Source organism: Triturus cristatus, chromosome 6 (genome assembly GCF_964204655.1).
Source record: "Triturus cristatus chromosome 6, aTriCri1.1, whole genome shotgun sequence".
In the NCBI taxonomy this organism is placed as follows: Eukaryota; Metazoa; Chordata; class Amphibia; order Caudata; family Salamandridae; genus Triturus; species Triturus cristatus.
This window is the reverse complement of record NC_140589.1, coordinates 619,946,189-619,965,154: the sequence shown is the minus strand read 5'-3', so window position 1 is coordinate 619,965,154 and position 18,966 is coordinate 619,946,189. Positions and strand designations below refer to the sequence as shown.

Genomic DNA, 18,966 nt, shown 5'->3' with positions numbered 1-18,966 from the left:
GTGCACCTTCTTCTTTTGAGGAGTTTGGAGTGGTGCTTGGTGGTTCTGAGGTTCCCAGTATAACAGCTGGTCTGTTGGTTGGATCTTCTTTGTGTGGTTTTCTTGATGGAGCGATGATATTTGCGCAGTCTGTGTTCCAGGAGTTGAAACATTTGACATCTTGGTTCACGTTGTGGCAGTGCTTAGGTGGTAGAGGGCATCAGTCCAGTCGCTCTCGGATGTTTTACTCCAGCTACGACAGGCAGAGTTGGGTCGGGTGGGAGGTGGAGGCTTGGGGGTAGTAATGGTGACGTGGACGATGTAGTGATCGGTCCAGGGAAGTTCCGCGGTGTAGCTGCAGTATACTCTCTCGCTGGAGAAGAAGATAGCGTCAACAGTGTGTCTTGTGATGTGGGTGGGGCCCTTGACGATCTGGTTAAGTCCAATGATGTTGACACTGTCGATGAGGTTGTTAGTGTTCGGGTCGTTTTCATCGCCGAGGTGGAAGTTGAGGTTGTCTAGGAGGATGTAGTCCTTGGAGCCAATGGCGAGTGGGGTGATGAAGTATCAGAAGGTGTTGCGGGGTCCCAGCGGGCAGTAGGCTAGGGTGCCCCGGACAGTGTTATTACTGTTTGTTTAAATTCTGAAGTTGAGGTGTTCCATGGCTGGGATGGTGCGGTCGTTTGTTGTGGTGCAATTGAGGGAATCTCGGTAGATGATGGGGATTTTACCTTACTGCACAAATTTAACCTCTAAAATACCGGTTTAGGTTAAATATTTTTTTTAAAACAAGTAAATACACATGAATAACTGCCGTGGTGTAAAACATATATGCAGATGCTCAGAGTATAATATCATTTTTGTTAACATTGTTGAGGGAGGGTAAAGGCATCATGACCCATTCGAGACATCGCCGCTATATATATATATATATATATATATATATATATATATATATATACACACACACACACACACACACACACACACACACACACACCTGGTAAAGGTGTGTATAGATGCCTATGTAGCAACCTTGCAGATTTCCTACACCACAACATCACTCACCAAAGCTGGCCTGGCACACTTGGCTCCAAAAGAATGCGCCCGAAAGCCATCAGGAGACTTCTTGGGCCAGGGCTTAGCATGTATTAATGCACAGGATGATCAACCTGGACAAATATGCTTCTGGACCACCTTTCCATTTTTAGCAGCAGTAGAGCTGATAAAAAGCCATTGGGTTGGCCCTTGAGCAAGGCGTAGCAATTTCGCCCAAAGATTATAATGTGGTGAAACCCTTAAGGACGGACAAGTTAGTTGTGAACCCTTGTGAGTGTAATTGGTGTGTGCTAGCATGACCTAATTGGTGTATGCTAGCATCACTCCTCAATAAGTCAAGTAACCAAACAGAACAATATAATCCCATTTACCCAAATCCTCCCTTGGAGCATCTGTTGCCCTAAATTACACCCTATTAAATTAAATACAACTGCTAGTTTGTAGAAAGGTATCTCCCTCATGAGGACAATTATATTGCTAACTGCTCAGAGGAATGACAGAGGTCTACTGATGACCTGTGTCTGTAATAAATACAACACAATGAACATGACTAAACCAGGCACGGTCAACCCTCTTCTCCAGATCTGTCCCCTGGCCTCATTACTTCTCCAGGGGTGGTGGGGGTTGTGGTGGGTCATGTGGGAATTGCAGGGGGTTCAGATGCATGGAGTACCACCACCCCCCACACCCCAATGTCACAGATGATCCTCTTCACAAGCACTTTGACGACTTCTGCCTAGCGCTCCTGCCCTTTTCAGATCTTTGCCTCCTTAAGCATCGCAGCTCTGCAGCTGTGCACCCAGCAACCCTAGGGACAGAGTTCTGCTTTCAGTGCTGGAGAGCTGTTTTGGGTATTTTCTCTCTGCTACCCAGTACAAGACCGCTGCTAGTATGACAAAGAAGAGCATTCAGGATAACCTCAACGGGAAAAAAAAGTGCATATATTTAATGTTCATTGCCTCCAGTTTTAGTTTAACTGCGTCAACGGATTTTCTTAGTTTCTGTACATGGCAGGTATAGTTGGGGGAAGATTACTATTTTCAAGAATTGGAACACCAGCTTGTCCATGGATCTGGCCACTCTAATGATGTAGTCCCATTCTCGGTAATTTAAGACTCTAGCAGTAAGAGGGAAGGATGTACAAATAGTGCTAGGAATTATCAATAGGGAAATAGTCTGGGGGCAGTGGGACAGGTTACACATTGTAAAGTACTAAAATTGCTGATCTGGAGGCAACTAATGGATGTATTTGCTCATCTTAACAACATGAAAGCATTTTGTAAATGAGAAATTTTAAGTGACTGGCCTTCTTACAGTAACAGAAAGATACATAGAACATTTGTAAGATTTTTGTTTTTTACAGCAAAAGTTTAGGTGTGGTAATTAATGCTAGATAGAGATAGAGCAAAATCAGCTATGTAAACACATAGGAGAAACTAAGATTCCATAATTTAGGCTGGAGAAAGCAAAGAACTGGTAGAGGTTGATAATAACCCCATGAACGTGCGTGGAATTCTCCCGCTGTGCGGGCTAATTAATGAGTGGGCGGGGTTCGGACAGCCCCCGGCCGTCCTTCGCACACGCCCACCGTGACGTCGGACGGCCGTCCGACACATGGAAAGAGTTAAAAGACAGTGCTAAATTGCTCATTTTGAGACAAAAAAATGATATGGCTACAAAGCTGCCTTCTTTAAATAAATACCATCTCCTCCGCCTGCTTCCTCAATCTATGCATGCTACATAAGATCTTGAAGTGGCTACCCCTACACACAAAATGCACTGTGACACAAGCCCTCATCACCAGCTGACTGGACTACGGCAATGCCATCTATGAAGGAATCACCGCACACCTACCGTGACTTCAGACCATATAGAAAGCTGCAGTCAGACTTATTCTTAGCCTTCCCTGACAACCCCACACCCCACCTCAGGAAACTCCACTGGCTCCCCATAAAGAAGAGATGCCAATTCAAGCTGCTGACCCATGCACACAAGGCTCCACACAACCAAGGACCGCCCAAAATTACACACCACCTGAACTTCCACCAACCATTGACAGGACTACGCTCCGCCTCCCATTCACTTGCCCATATTCCCCGCATCTACCGAAGCAGAAGTGGAGGACGCTTCTTCCCCCACATCGCAGCTAAGACCTGGAACTGCCTCCCCCTACACTTTCGGACCATCACCTCACTTCCATTACGAATGGCCCTCAAGACCTAGCTATTCGAATAAGCCTCCGGGGCCTGCAAGCGCCTGGATACCCTACTGGGTGATTAGCCACGCTTTATAAATCCTGAATGATTGATTGACTTGTTTCAAAGCCAACACATTTAGTGTCTGAGACAGTGACTTATGTTCTCCTGAATTTGGAAAAGGATCTAGCACTGTAAAGCGTATACATACACAGTGCACTGTTCAATATGAAAGCAAAGCTATTCAATGGAATTTTATAAGATGGTTAGGCACGCTAATGCCAATGCTAGCGCCCTGGATTAGTCTGGAATTATAAGAGGCTAAGAGGACAGTGACAAGACAAAAAAATCTGGCCCACTTTTGATAATGAGGAACCTAGGAGAAAGGAGGTAATGTTGATATCCTAAATGTTAAAAAAGGCATTTGACAAATTCCAATTTTTTTTATACACTTTTCACAAACAAATCATTTACTGTGACCCAGCATTATCACAATCAATCCATTCTGAGGCAGTTATTATTAGAAGACTTACCATACAATCCAAGTGCTGAGATTGATTACAATACAGTGTGTATCCATGTGTAGCGTCTTAAAGTGCTTCATACTATGTTGGCCTTCAGAGTTTGAACTGCACCCCTGATCAAAACATTTAACAAAAAAGAACATTTTGGCAAACATGAGATGTAGAAATCCAGATGCACAAACAGATTGAGAGTTTTTTTTAACCATTTACTGATAAAATCAAGAAATACATTGTGTACCATTTGAAATGTGGCAATAACATTCCCATACAAGGCAATAAAAAACTGCTTAAAGGTCTCAGAAAAACTAAGCAGAGCCCACACAAAATGTATGTGGATGAGCGAATTATCGGGTTCAGTGTATCCTAAAATGTAGGTGAAAATGCATTCCCTAGCACCATCAATCATTTTACTCCTCAATAACCTGCCAGATAAATCCCATCTCCTTCCAAAGGCTGATTAACAGTAAACACATGTACTAGGAACAAGTGGAGCAGTGCACTACCCCAGTAGTCTGTTTCAGTAACGACGATTGGTCAATTTCTTTTTTGAAAAAGGTTATTTATTTAATAATCCAACATATTGTGCAACAAGCCTCAGCCAACGCATTTCGTTCAGAGCGATTGAATTTCGTCAGGGCATTTGCGTAGTCGGACAGATAAGATCAGGTTCCAAAGTAAAAAGACTCCTCGTAGGACTCAACCGTGCGCATGGAAGGAGAGGTCACGTCTGAGTAAGTTGCTCCCTAAGCATATGCCACCTTGATAAGGGCCCAAATAGTGTGTCTGGAGCAGTAGAAGAACTGTGCTGCTTCCTCGTATCGCTTCCGGATCCACTACATCCGCAGGCAGGCATACTACGCAAATGCCCTGACGAAGTTCAATCGCTCTGAACGAAATGCGTTGGCTGAGGCTTGTTGGATTATTAAATAAAGAACCTTTTTCAAAAAAGAAATTGATCAATCGTCGTTAATGAAACAGACTACTGGGGTAGTGCACCGCTCCACTTGTTCCTATTTCTCGTATATCTGCCCGGCAGTTTGCATTTCCCAATGGCAGGTGCAGGAGCGGATTGTGCACACCATTTGTGACTATATCACCAGTTACTAAAACAGGAACACAGCTAAGAGGTGCGGCCACTGGAGTCCGCCGTTGATCCCCGCCCTCCACAGTAAACACATGTACGTTTTAGCAACGACCTTCCACTCCAACAAACTCACTACACCACAAAAAGTGGTTCTTTTAAATTCTGAAAACCACTGCACACTCAGAGATCATGCTGAGCTCATTTATTCATGCCAGGAATTTAACATGATTACAGTGAAAACACAGCTGCAAATGGAAACGTTACATAATTAAAAAGAAAAGAAAAAGACCCTTACTATTAAAAATGGATGTGCAAATTGGGTAACTTCAATAAATCCGAAGCATGATACAACATAATGAGCAAAGTTGGAATGGATTACTAAGTCTTCCTTTCTAGATCATTTGGAGGAAAATATTTGAAAAGGTATAAAATCCTCTGTCATACCTGAACTATCATGGTTTCTATTTCAAGAAGCAGTACACTGTATATATCACTCCTCACGAGGTAGGTAGGATTCCTGCTCTGTTCAAATCCAGCAGGGCCCATTCCTTCTCCACTTCCTAAAGAAGCTGAATATACTTTTCTTCAAACAGCAACTTGTTGCAAAATAATCAAATCTACGTCTGTCCTTTCGGTGTAGCACCTTACTTATCCTAGTAATTTATTTGCGGGTTGAACTACATGTCCTGAGTACATGACTAATGAGCCATAAAACTGCTGTGGGCGTATGTCTATCGCAAATAAAGGTATTAGGAGAAAATAAATATACAGTGAATCAACTTCATTTCAAGTTCTCAACAAAGATCCCCGTCATCCTGGAGGTGGAATTAAGAAAAAACACTAAAGCGAAGGAAGACATTTTAGATAAAAATGTTGGCTGCCATATAACCAAAGAGCATGAACAAACAACTTGAATACGTGCTGTGTATGAATCGACTGGATCAATTACAAGCTAGGGAGCAGATTTGAGGAGAGATTATTTCTCTAAGTAGAGTTCTTAAAGAGAATGTGTGGCTACTGGGATGTGTCTGTGGCAATGTTGGGACCTACAGTGGCAGAGAAGTAACAAGCATTGACAAAGCCAATAGGTCTCAGCAATCCAAGCGCTGTAGGCGATGGCAATGTTAATGCATCTGTGTACGGCTCTGGGGCTGGTTTTATTGATATTCCAGCAGTATTATTCATTCACGGTCAGTGTCCCCAGCCCCCAAACGCCCAAATCATAACATTTGTGCCTGAGTGAAAATTGCACTTGATGAATATGTTGATTCAATCAATTTTGGGGGTCTTACATTCATTAATTCACATACTAAATTCACGTTCACTGTACCGAGAATAACTCATGACTCTAAAATTCTAAATGTTATCCTTGTAAATGGAATCGCTGTTCTTTGCTATATACCCGCTAAAAAAGACGGCAGCACGACTTGAACATTCTCCCCTTCAGCTTTTCCCACTATTAGAGCTTATTCAAACTTATTTAAACTTACGAATTAAAACTCGCTTGGAGTACACAAAGAACGTTATGCGGTGAGCTAGGAATAGAAGACTAGGGGACTACAAGGATAGCCAAAAGCAGGGGAACTAGAGGTATCTGGGGCTTTCAATGCCTGGGAGAGGTCGCCCACAATATGCCGAAAGCTGCGATAAGCACACAGAGGAGTAGATTTTAACCATTTAAACCTTAGCTATCTGAATGACACAACATGAGACCAATGGAAGCGGAGAGTTGGTAAAATATCTTATATGTTAAGAACATTATAAAATGTTATTAACACCAGAAGATCTTGGCTAACAGCAGACTTTAAAATCAGAAGTGGGGTATGAAGCGCTATATGTAGAACAAGTTATAAGTATTCGAAGTGTTGGGGAGGACATCAGACCGAGTCTGTATACAAAACAAGGTATTAGTCAAGTGTTGGGGGCATGAAATTGAGTCTTAAACAGTAAGGAGGTACACCTGTTGAGAGAATGACGGGGGTGCTTATAGCCACATACACTTGTCTACACTTTGTGCTACAAAGTGTGACAAGTACAATGGGAATAGTACAAACACAGAAGGCGTACCTGATGAAGGTCAGAGCAGGGGTGGCTAGGTTAGCCATGCAAACTTTTAAAGCGGTTCTGTGCTTAACAGCAGTTTCAGAAATGATCACCCCGGTATTCTTACTGTGAGCAATACCTAGAGCTGGCTTCAGAGACACCTTCACTGTTTTGTTTATTCACCAGTAGCTGCATTTTATTCAGAAGGCTGGGCGTGACAGTGTACGTGGTGTGCACACTACCGTAGGTGTCAGCAGTGTGTCTGTAACTATCGATGTTGTTGACATGTTGTAGTTTCAGTACAGCTGCAGGGTTATATTTAACACAGAATTAATGTTTTCTTTGGTGATCAGTCTTTCTCTCACATGCCTAATAAACTCATATTGCTGATGCTCACAGTCGTGAGGAAGAGAGGTCTCTTGTTTACCTCACAGCACCGTGACCGCTCCCCTAGAATACATACAGGAGATCGATATAGCGCTTAGCGGAGCTAGACACCCAGGAATGTTATGCATTGCAGAGAGAGCAGGAGGCTGGAGAAGTGTTCCTCTTCTAAGGTGAAGAGTTACATAGGGAGTACAGAGTTAAAGGCAAAGCAGAGCATGGGGGCACAAGGACTGTTAAAGGGGCAGGCACCAGCCAATAAGAGGAGTAGACCGGGAGCAAACTGCAGAGACTCAAACCCAGATTCAAACACATTTAAGAAAGGGTTTTGCTCAACCTAGGCACACATTCTATTTCTTCACATTTGCCGTGGGTGCATGTTTTAAAGATAATTGTTGCTTGTAATGTATCGCGCTTCATTGCTTTTAACTATTACAAAAAGAATCGCAAGCACACTTTGACTTTATAACAGTAAAGTACAAGGAACACAAACAAAAACAGACAACAGCAAACACAGGCACGAAGGAAGAAAAATGTAGTCTGACAAAACGAACACAAACCACTAAAGCGTAAAGATACAGTACTTGGACGGTGCTCCGTGGGAGTTAACAAATCGCAAAAAGGAGGGACAAAGAAGAAGGATTCACCACTAACAAGTAAGCATTTTTAACGGACAATGGAAGAAACAACTAAAAAGGCAATGGACGAGCTGTAAGCCCACAAAGTATATACAACATGACTCGAAGAGTCAGCGCAAGTGATGTCTAGCCAAAACCTAAAAAGGGCCCCAGTTAACGACAAGGTTTCAAAAGTATGGGTTAAAGGGTTAAGAGACTGGCCAGTGGTAAAGTGAGTACATGGAGTTCGAATCACAAAGAGGGGCAAAAAGTATCTGCATTAGAAAAATCTGTAACAGTTGATGTGTATGTTGAAGACTTTGATATCTATGCCGAATTGTTACATTACACTTTCTATTTAATGAGAGAATAGAATTGGCCCAATTAACAGATAATGCCATCAAATCAAGCAAGCAGAAACACCAAGTGCATCATTCTGGACCAATGCTGCATACACCTCAGAACCAGTTTATCTCTTTAATGCAGTGGACGAGCAATTGATGTCAACCATATGACGTCCATTGTGACGAGGACGTCCACCACATTATAGGGGAAAAAACGCCTGGTACAAGCGCCAAAATAATTTTGTTTTAATAAAAGAAAGTTGGGACACAAGTCTTCAAAATGTGAGATTTGTGACCGTTAGGATGTTGCACGCGCTGACATCACTCAACTGAAAATGAAAGCATTTGGCATTGTATGCCAACTGCGTCTGCTTTCAGTTTGGTCGGTGCTCAAGGGGCATAACTCTGCCTGAGCAGAAATCAGTGTGGCAGAGGCACTGCTACTGAGGGGACAGTGTCCTTTTTCCAGCGGTATATCTGCCTAGTGGCTCCCTGCTTGGGGATCTCTGTGGGACCATAAATCACAAGCAGTAGTCCACCCACTGGACACCAAGTGGTAGGCCATGCCTGATACACGCACCCACCGTCAATTTTTAAAACTGTAACAGTCCTTCTGCACCGTCCCTCATCCCTACACCCAACTCCCCCCTCCCCCACCCCGGTGAGGCATTAATGGGAATTCACCTCTAATTATTCTTTGGGGGCAGAAAACTCACTAGAAAGAAATAGAAAATAGATGCTGGGGTAACCCACCATTTCACCACCCCAAAAAGACTTCAACAGTCTTTGTGCCCACCTGCACTGAAGATTTGGGGATTTACACATGATCTGTCCCCTGTTTTGGGGACAGGGGTGCAAAAATCCCAATAGACACCAGGGAAAAAAAGTAAAAAGTAGAGTGGAGTGGCCCAGCCTGTCATCAGGCTCTGCTCTCACCCCAGGATAAGCCCAGCAGTCTTTCTGCCATCATGGGGGCTAGAAAGCCATTAGCCAACAAGGAAAATGGTTAAAAATGAAGGGGTGGCCCGCCTTACCATTAGGCCGTGCCTCTACCTTAGCAATGGCCCAAATATTTTCCTGCCACGCCTGGAGGTATCCTACAAATGTGCAAGCTACCCGAGTTTCAACAGGAAAGGTGAAAATGGCACAAAGTTGCAAATTAAACAATGCTACAGTTACTATTCTCTTAAGGTAAGAGCAAACTCAAGTACCTAAATGACATTGAACTAAATAACTATTAGTTTACCATTCGTTTATCAAGCAATGTTTAAGATAAAGGGGTAGAACTGCCTGGTAAGGGCCTCCGTGTTCACAAATCCCATTTGCAAGTATAAAAATTCACCCAAAGCAGGTTTAGTGAATCTAGACTGAAATCTTGCAATCGCAAACTGATTTTTTGAGCAACTAATCTGAAGTTAGGTTTGCAAATTTAAATGTTAATCTGGCCCTTAAGGAGGTGTAGTTTTGGTAATGCAGCTGCAAATGTTGAGTTGTTCCTTGCGCTGAAGATACAATTTACGACTCATTAAGTGAGTGTACACTTGTGAAAGAAGGTTTAAAAGCCGAAGCTTTGCACTTTGACTCTCCTTTCTTACACCTTGATACGCAAGCCAAAACATGCACACATGCTCTACAAGAGCTCTATAACAGATGAAAGCACACCTCTTTGAAAAGATGACGAAACAATTACTTCCAATGTGATAGAAATGAAACTCTTTATATGTGGCTTTTATGCAACAAAAACTTCAGGGTATTTTTCACGACGGTCTGAAAAATGCAGTCTAGTGAAGGAACTACTTTTATATATTATTCGAGGAGATGCTTTTCCTCTGTAGGTACCGCAGCTCTGTTTGTAGTCAGTAAACTCTTAGGTCTAACTGTTCTAGTATGACTTTGTTTTAAGATGAAGCATTCAAGTTATTCACAGCTGATAGACTCCACCTCAGACTAAGACTGTGATCAGCAGATGTACATCTTCCAACTATTTTACCATGTGAGGAGATGCTTTTCTAGATCTCATTGGGAATGGTATGCTAAGGGCAGGTCACGAGCCTTCATATTATGGATACATGGGAGACAAATAATGTCAGAATATCCTCTTCTTTAGTGTCCCCACAGGGCAAGGTAAGCAGAGGAGATTTTGTGACAACCATATCAAAATTATTACCTGGTCATCAGAGAGACTACTGTGAAGACCAACTAGTCAAGAATGTAAATTACAATAAATTATTTCAAAAGTGCTATCTTCAGATCAGCCTGTAAAGTTAACACGAATATCGCCAGTTAGAAGTAACCATTTCCTTGTTTTGTTACAGTAGAAAGTTCTCAAATGGAGAAGCCATACTATAGGTGTTTGTCTTGGAGGCAAATGGAATGGCAGCATAGCGGTTCGACTCTCAGCCCAAATACTATTAGATAGATATAAAACAATCCAAAGTGCCATATTTAAGAAGATTAAAGGCTCACTGGATGATCTATAGCCAAAAATGATCTCTGTCTTTAACTGCTTCCAGACAGGATGACTATTTCTTGTAGAATGTTGACTAAAATGGATCTGGTTGGTGCAGCCCCTGAGATCATTCAGTGACTAACTGCTCAGTTCTTTATTTTTTGACCTTATACTGCATTATAATCCACTGTGGACTATAAGACATGGAATGTCATCAGTTCAGTGGTCTCCACAATCCTACACTGTTAGACCTGCCAGCCCTTTGGCTGTTCCCTCCTCATTTCTTTTCCCCTTTACCCTCTCATTTTTCTGTCCACTAACTTCTTTTTGGTTTTGACATAGAGGCTCTGGGCGCCCCATTCTCACTAACTGAGGGAGAGGCGCAAGGTGCTTGACTAAAATGGAGGAAGGGAGAGTGTGTTTTCACAAAATGGTGGACTAAACTGTCACCTCAGAACCTGGGCCATAGACTGTCATGAGGGGTTCCGGAACCCTCTGGACCACTCTGGCCAGTCAGGGCCCAGGTTATAAATAGAGGTGAGGTGGGTCGGCCATTTTAGGATATAGGTGTGCTGTGAGTTAGTCAGGAGTAAGGCATCTGAGTGGGGAGGTGGATGCACTAGAGAGGGAAATTGACAGTTCTTAGGTTCTGCGTTACTTCCCTCCTCAGCTGATACCACCCTCGACCTCTTGACCTGACCCTGTCCACGGCCACCGACTCTGGGGTCACCTTTACCCTAGGCGCTCCTATCAAGTCAGGGTAGAGAGGCACCGTCCTTGGCTACGTCTTCTACGTCCCTGCAGTTGCCTGGGACTCTGGAATCCAGAACTATTGACCGTCCCTTATTCCTGACGGAGAGGAAGGTGACCTTGTTGTAGACCTCAGGAATTGGCTAACTGATTTGACTGCCTGGGTGTGCAGATCGCCTGCTTAATTTTAGCCACCCCCCATCTGGCAACCTTATCTGGGAACACTCACCGCCACAGCCTAGCGGTTAGAGGAGCGTCCCTGATGTCACCTGGGGAACCGTGAAGAGATCCGGGGCTCCAGTGGGCCGGTTTGCAAGCAAGCGGCACAGCCAGAGGTGTGAGGAGGTTGTGTTGAGACGAGGGCTGTGTCGGGCCTCGATGCGACCATCCTCGTGTCACGTGATGGGGGCAGACTTTGAAGCGCCGCCCCCGCCGTTCTTGGTAGAGTGAGGAGGCTGCGCCCCCGCAAGCCGCGCTGAGAGTGAGGAGGCCGCGCCCCCGCAAGCCGCGCTGCTCCTGGCGGCTTCGGGCGCGCCCCCAGCAGACGCGGAGGCTGGAAGTAATGGCGCCGAGTGTGAGGGGTCAATGAGGAGCTGAGGATGACCTTACACCGGCGCTGAACACCCAAGGAGACCGCGAAGGAGGTGAGGCCGTCGAACTGTGGAAGCTCTGAAGAGCGTGCCCTCAGTCAACTTTGAAGCCGGCAAGTAGTGAAACTCCTGGGGAGGTGGGCGGAAAGTAAAGGTTCCTGATTTCGCCTCTCCCCAAGGAGATATTCCCCCGAGCACGTCAAGCCCTTGTCCCGCTTAGAGGGGATCTCGGCTCCTGTCTCCGTTGAGCTCCCCGTGAGAAGGACGCAAGGCGAAGAGTAAGCTGGGCATTTTGGGGTTATCCCGGAGTGGGGGGAACCTATGCCAGTGGGTGTCCTGTTGGACCAGAATGCCGATCGTGTGGGGAAGCCATGCGTTATATTGACAAGAATAGCCAGAGTTGTAAGCCTACCTAAGACTGTACCCTATATATCGAAGTATAGCGCTTAGTGTACCCATCTGATCTCAAGGACATCGTAGGATTGAAGTATAGCGCTCTATGTAACACCTTGTTTTCAATCACAATGTATACTCTGGAAGAATACTGCTTAGTGTAAAAGCCTGATCTCAAAGACATCGTAGGATCTAAAAATAGCGCTTAATGTAATCGCCTGTCTTGAAGAGTATCGTGTAGACTAGATAACCATTTGATTGGTAGTGCTATGTACATGTTATGCAAAGCACTACGAGTGGTGCTTTAATTCAAGGCGCCCTAGCGTTAAGGCGCTGGATTGAATTACCCTGTGATGCTAAATTATCTGCAAGTCTGGAGTAAAATAGTATTGCTAATTTGGAAAGAATGAAATGTTTTGAATCTGAAATGTAATGGATAAAAATTGATTGATTCACTTGATAAGGGAAGATAACATTTTTCTACCTTTTCTAAATGATCGGTGTAGTGTCATTTTTCTCTTTTAAGTGGCTTAGCGCTGGAGTGTGAAGTGAATGCGATGCAAGCACGACATGAAATTCTGGAGTAAAAGCCTTTTCTACCTAAGTCAAGCTACCCAAGGACTCTAGGTCCAACATACACTTTATACTGTTTGTAAGATTTGTGGTAGAGATCGACTTCAGTAGAACACATTGACACATTGTTGAGATTGGAGAGGATGGAGAACAGAGAGGTCCAATGTTGTATAGGGAATCTCAGTCCGTATACCACCAAGAGAGTGGCCTTGAAACAGGTTGTTGGAGGAGTGTTGTGCGAGTAGTGTGCCATGGTCTTTTCGCTAATTACCAGTCATCCTTTTTTATGCTTCACATCCTTAATATACAAGTAGCTTCGAAATGAGAAATGTGGTGATCATCTTGCAATTGGAGTTAGCGTAAGGCAAACTGTCTGAAGAGGAAAGATGGCAGCGGACTAAGGAGATAAGCTGTTATGCTCTGCCGGAACGGGGATTCTTGTATCTCAATCGTCAACTATAATCATTAAATAAACCCCAGCATTGGTTGTATGGGCCTTTGTTAGTCGACAAGGAGAAATGATAAGGCACAATAATCATTTACATCAAACACCATGAATAGGGGGGGAGGAGCCAAGATGGCGACCGGGACGGCAGCGTAGACTCCCGGCTCCGTGAACCTCCGCATCCCGCACGGATATCCTGCATGAGATCCTCAGCCTGCGCTATGCGCTCGTATTGGTGAATGGGAGTGGCAACCGACCGTGTGACTCCAAAGTTTCTGGCGGCGGTACCGCCGGAGAAATGTGCCTTTGAAATTTGCGGCCCGTGCAGCCCCGGAGCCAGGACCTCGAGTGGACGCCTTGGCCGGGTGGCAGTTCAACAACAGCGGCCTGTGGTGACTGGGTGGAGTCGGACCACCGGAGCGGTGCACACCTCGGCCTACCTTTCGCCGTGGTCGTTCCTACCGCTAAACGTAGCGGACCGAGTGCATGCCCGGGGTGGCAATTCTGAGATTCTCCGGCGATTGCCCCTGCCTTCGACGGTGAGCTGCCCGGACGCCGCCCGTAACTCGCCCTGATTCTCGCGGGCTGCTCCCGGATTTTCGCGGGCGCTGGTCCGTGGTGGGGACGACTGTTGCCCGTGACCATACAACGGATACATTTTTGCCTGCCCCCGGAACCCTGTTTCCAGCGACGTGGACCTTGAGGCGCTTGTCCCTGGGTCCCGGTCCCAATACGGGTCGGGCCTACCCGGCGGCCATCTTGTTATGATGAAGCCTACCATCCTGTCCACCGGGTCACAGCAGGATTGGGAGTGTGTGACTTTTGGGAGTGTGGCGGGGCGATCGCAGAGAGCTGTGCTGGGGTACGGCGACCTCCTCGAGGCTCTCGGTGCCCTTCATTCCACCTTGATTCATGGCATCGGGGTCTTGGGGAGTAAGCTCGATGGTGTGGCATCAGCGTCGGGACGGTTGCGGCTTGCCTGTCCTCAGGTACACAGGGACTTCCCACACTGCACACATGAGGACAATGTCGCGGCCACCCCTGAGATTAGTGAACAGCTGGAAACTCCGGACAGTATGCTTCCGTGTGATCGGCTCGCTGTGGGTCTGATCTGTTCCGGAGGTATTGGACCTGAGTGGGAGGTGGTGGCCTCGTCCCGTGCACGGCCTCCGGCGACCCAGGGAAAATTCAAGCAACAGTTGTCTACTTTGGCTGATTCCGCCTTCCTGGACCTTGTGTGCAGTGCAGATCCTGGGGCAACACTGGGAAAGACGTCCCTCCATGATGCGGACTGTGTTGGTACTCAGAGACTTCCACCCCACCTGTGTGCGTCGCTTCCCGGTCGTTTTTGGACACTCCTTTACCTTGTAACATTGGACATGGCGCTGGGTCGAGGGGTATGCATGGGCAGATTTGCAAAGAGTGGTCAAGGATAAGGCTGATCCTTCAGGGGTGGTCATCTAGTACACGGGCGGGCTCAGGGGTTGCGTGCTCTCATGGCATAGCTATTAGTATAATTGGTGCATAATGCTCCCCATCTTTCTTTGACATGGTCGATTCTGTGCTGCTTACTGTTTGCTTTGGGGGAAACTTACCGTGCGGGAGGGAGAAGCCGGGGGCATGTTTTGAAGGCCCTCCTCCAGTTTATTAATACTCTCTCTACCCCCCCCGTCTGGTGGGGTTCTTTTCTTACTCCCTTTTCTCTGTTCTTCTATATTTCGGGTCTAGTTCCAGGGCGACAGGCACACTGCTGGGGGGGGGGGGGCCGTACTCATCTGCAGAGGTGCAGGGTGGGGGGTTGGGGAAGGGGATTCTTTAGTCTTTACCCTTTTTTTTTTTTTCCATGGCCTCCTTTTTCTTCTCTGATTCTTCTTTGTTTTTCTTTCAGGGATCAGCGTGGTACAACTCCTTTGTTGTGAATCACTGCTTTTTCATGTGTGCCACAATTTCCGGGGTGTTTTTCTGGGCTTTAGGGCATGGGACTGCAGGCGCAACTGGTCATGATACTTCTCTACATCCTGCACTTCCTGTCTTAGCGCCATTGACTCGATAGATTGCCGTTTATTGTTTACGTTTGTTATTCTGCCTGCCATTTTTCGCTGCTGGGAAATTGTTTGGCACCTGATCCTTTTGTCTTTCCCTATCATAAAATGAAAGCCTTCCTAATCCTGGTGTCCTACTTGCGCCGTTCACTGGCCGAGAATATATTAGCATGGAGATTCTGCTCCCCGAGGTTTTGCCTGTGTTAACATTGGATCTCTGTTGCTTTGATTGCTTAGCGGCCGGCCCCGGGGGGTTGTAGGCCCATACTTGTTATTGGTTGAAATGCTAATAAAGGTTTTTAAAAAAAAAAAAACACCATGAATAGTGAAGTCCAATTGGGGCTTCACACTAATTGATACATAGATTTGGTGGGAGTTTAAAAGGTTTTATTAACAAATTAATTCAAACCAATTTATTGATTTAGTAAGTATTAAATTTAGTCATCCTTGCTATAGATTCAATTAATCAATTAGTCTATATTTCAAGACAAGATAAAATATCACATTAGTAAGAATTACAAATAAAATAGAGACAATGCAACAAGTGTTCCATATAGGAAAATCCCTAATCTAAATTAATGGGGATCTTAAGATATAAAGGGCAATTATCTTCAAAGGACAAGGTAAGGTGTCAGGTCCAGCAACCCAAATGAAGAGCTCTGATGAGAGAGAACAAGAATGTAAAGACAAGAAGCCTTTAGCACTCAAGCAATGGAAATTAGCAAAAGCTGGAAAGTATTCTCAGCGTAAAGTAAGCAGGCATCCCTAGAGTCTGCTTCTCAAGTTCTGTAGCAAGCCCCCCAGCTAATCTCTGGATGAGAAAGGGAAACTCTGAAAGAAGGAGGCCTCTCTGGGAAGGGCTCTGATGGGCTCTAACTAATCTAAGAAACACACACTAATATAATTCTACCAAAACATCAACAGCAACAAATCTTATATTCGCCGTTCCCACGAACCAATAGGTTTCCAGGAAACTCTGGGAGCAGGTAAACTTCCTAATTCCTCACGTCTTCACAATGCACTATGAAATTATGTCTTTGGTTTGCTACTTTGATCAACTCTTGTGGTTCATATAGTTCTTCGCACGTGTCATGTTTACTGTAATTCCTTCTCCTCGCAGTGAGAACCTCACCATCAGTTGTCTAATACATAATAAATGCCTATTCATTAACTAACAGAAGGCTTCTGTGAAAGGACAGAGTCTGCAGTGGAAAGAGAAAAACAACTTGTGCAAAAATAATAGTTTAATGCAAAAAACAGGACTCTTATCCCTAACGTGTAAAGTCGACAATTAACATGGTATCAGTAGTCAAGCTAACTTAAGTCAATACATTATGTTACTTCATTCATGTGTCTTTAATATCTAGGTATGACTATCTACTACTTATTTGTGTTGTTTGTACGTGTTATTCAGCACTGACGTTTTGCACTTTTCAGTAAAATGCGTGTAATTTGTAAATGAGGAAATTCTCTTTATCAACTCCAAAGACAACCCAACTGCTGAGGGATGGACCGGTTTATAGTGCACCAATGGAAAATCAAAAAACCTTGTTACATCTTTCTGCAAGGTGAGCATCAAGCACCAGAGTACTAACTTTTATTGAAATTAATTTGGGAGATTTAAGCATGAGGGTGCTGATCTTAGATGTCTATTTGTCCCTGTGTTTCTGTCTTTGTGTGGTAACCATGGATTCCTCCGAGGGGTACGAGCCCAGGCTTCTACTGTCTGAGAATACAGGTAGTGCTGATGCTGGTGTAATCATGGACTCTGACAAAGGGTTCTCAGTTAAGAGTTCCGAAGTTTGGAGCTTGACCATAAAGTCTGGGGAGGTTGGATCAAAGATTAAGAAGAACTGGGGAAGAATAAGGGATGCCAAGTGAAGAGGACACCTGACACATTGAAGTCCCAACATATCAGCAAAGTAATTTAGTCTTCTATTCTTATTTTATTTAATCAACCTTATATCTTATTAGTCCATACTGACACAAAGGAATGCAAAAGAGAGGGTGGACGTACCTGGGAGGTCTCAAACAGGAAAAAGGATCAGCACAATGGGATAAAGAGGAAAGAATAGGAAATTAATCAGAGGAGTCCGCGAGGGGACAAAAGGAGCCCATCAGTTGATATTAGCTCATTAGCAGAAGTAACACAGGATCAAGACACTACGAGGGAATATTAATTTTCTTCAACAATTACAACTCATGAGCTTACAGAAAGACCAGGAAATAGAAAGAATAAAGGCCACACATTTAACAGAAGGGAAAAGGTGTTTTGTAATAAGAGAAGATAACGCAAAGACAAAAATTATTGGAGATCAAGTACGAAGGATGAAGAAATAAGCATTGGAGAAGTAGCAACAATAACTTCTATAACAGAGGGAACAGATAAATGAAAAGGAATCATGGTAGAAACAAACTCCAGAGTAATTGGAAGAAGAGAGATCTAGAATAAGAAAATGGAGAAGGAAATGGAATCTCAATGATAAATATACTGCGTGTTTTAAAAGACAATCAGGATATAGTGTTGAACATGTGACCACAAACACGGAAAATCAACAGGTCAAGAGAAACACAAAAGCAACAGCAATTAAAACAATTTCTTTGTTCATGCCGCTCAGATAAGGGAAATTCAGTAAAATCAAAAAGATGGTATAAAAGAAGAGGTGTTAGCGCTGAATAAAGAAGTCAACAAAATAAAAAGGCCGAATAAGATTTTATGACACGCAATAAAGAGGTTGGAGAATCACTCTTGATGGAGCAATTTACAAATAGAGATAGTAATTAAAGTGGAGATTAATACAGATCTAAAACAGCTTTCAGGCAAACATATGCACAGTTTAGACCAAAGAATGTATCTGAACAAAGAAATAAAGAGAATACTATAGCCTCAACTTTAGAAAATTGGAAAGATCCTTCAAAGCCAAGAATAATATTGGTGGATTTATTTACATACTTAGTAGTAGATGCAATTTTGGGAACCAGGACAGTTTATAACAAAATTTAGATCACTAGGACACAAGATCTACCTGTAGTACCCTTTGGGAATGAAAACAACTGTAAATGACACCCCCAAATTCATATTTACTGTCACAGAAGTTGAAAAACTATTAGAGTCAGTGACAAAAGAGCCAAACTTAGGGGGGGGGGGGGGGGGGGTAGAAATGACGTAGCAATGCTGTTAGTTCATTCTCTCCATCACAGGCAGTAAAGGCTTTGCATCTGGAGTAAAAAGGTGTAGGCACTAGGGTTTGACAAAAGCATGTTACGGGAGGTCACTAAAATGTGTAGCACTGGGGAAAAAAGAAGGAAAGAAAAATGAAATAATTAATAGCCTGAATAAACAAGACAAGAACTAAGATGATAGGTACAGACAATAACTTAACAATGGGAAACTGACTGGCAGTCTGCGGTTTCCTCTCCTAAGGAGGTTGCGATCCCGTCGCGTCTGCGGCTGGTGCAGCTCAAAATACTCCACAGAGTCTATGTTACGGGGCC

The 18,966-nt window shown here is 44.2% G+C and overlaps 1 protein-coding gene across 4 annotated transcripts in view; it reads right to left on the bottom strand.

Annotated features, from left to right (window-relative positions):
• USP45 (ubiquitin specific peptidase 45) overlaps positions 1–18,966 on the bottom strand; it is a 1,582,349-nt gene that overhangs the window by 1,504,163 nt on the left and 59,220 nt on the right. For all 4 annotated transcript variants that reach the window (XM_085611114.1, XM_085611117.1, XM_085611116.1 and 1 more), the window contains exon 4: positions 3,767–3,870. In XM_085611114.1, coding sequence (XP_085467240.1) covers positions 3,767–3,870 — 104 coding nt within the window. The remainder of the gene's footprint in view (positions 1–3,766; positions 3,871–18,966) is intronic.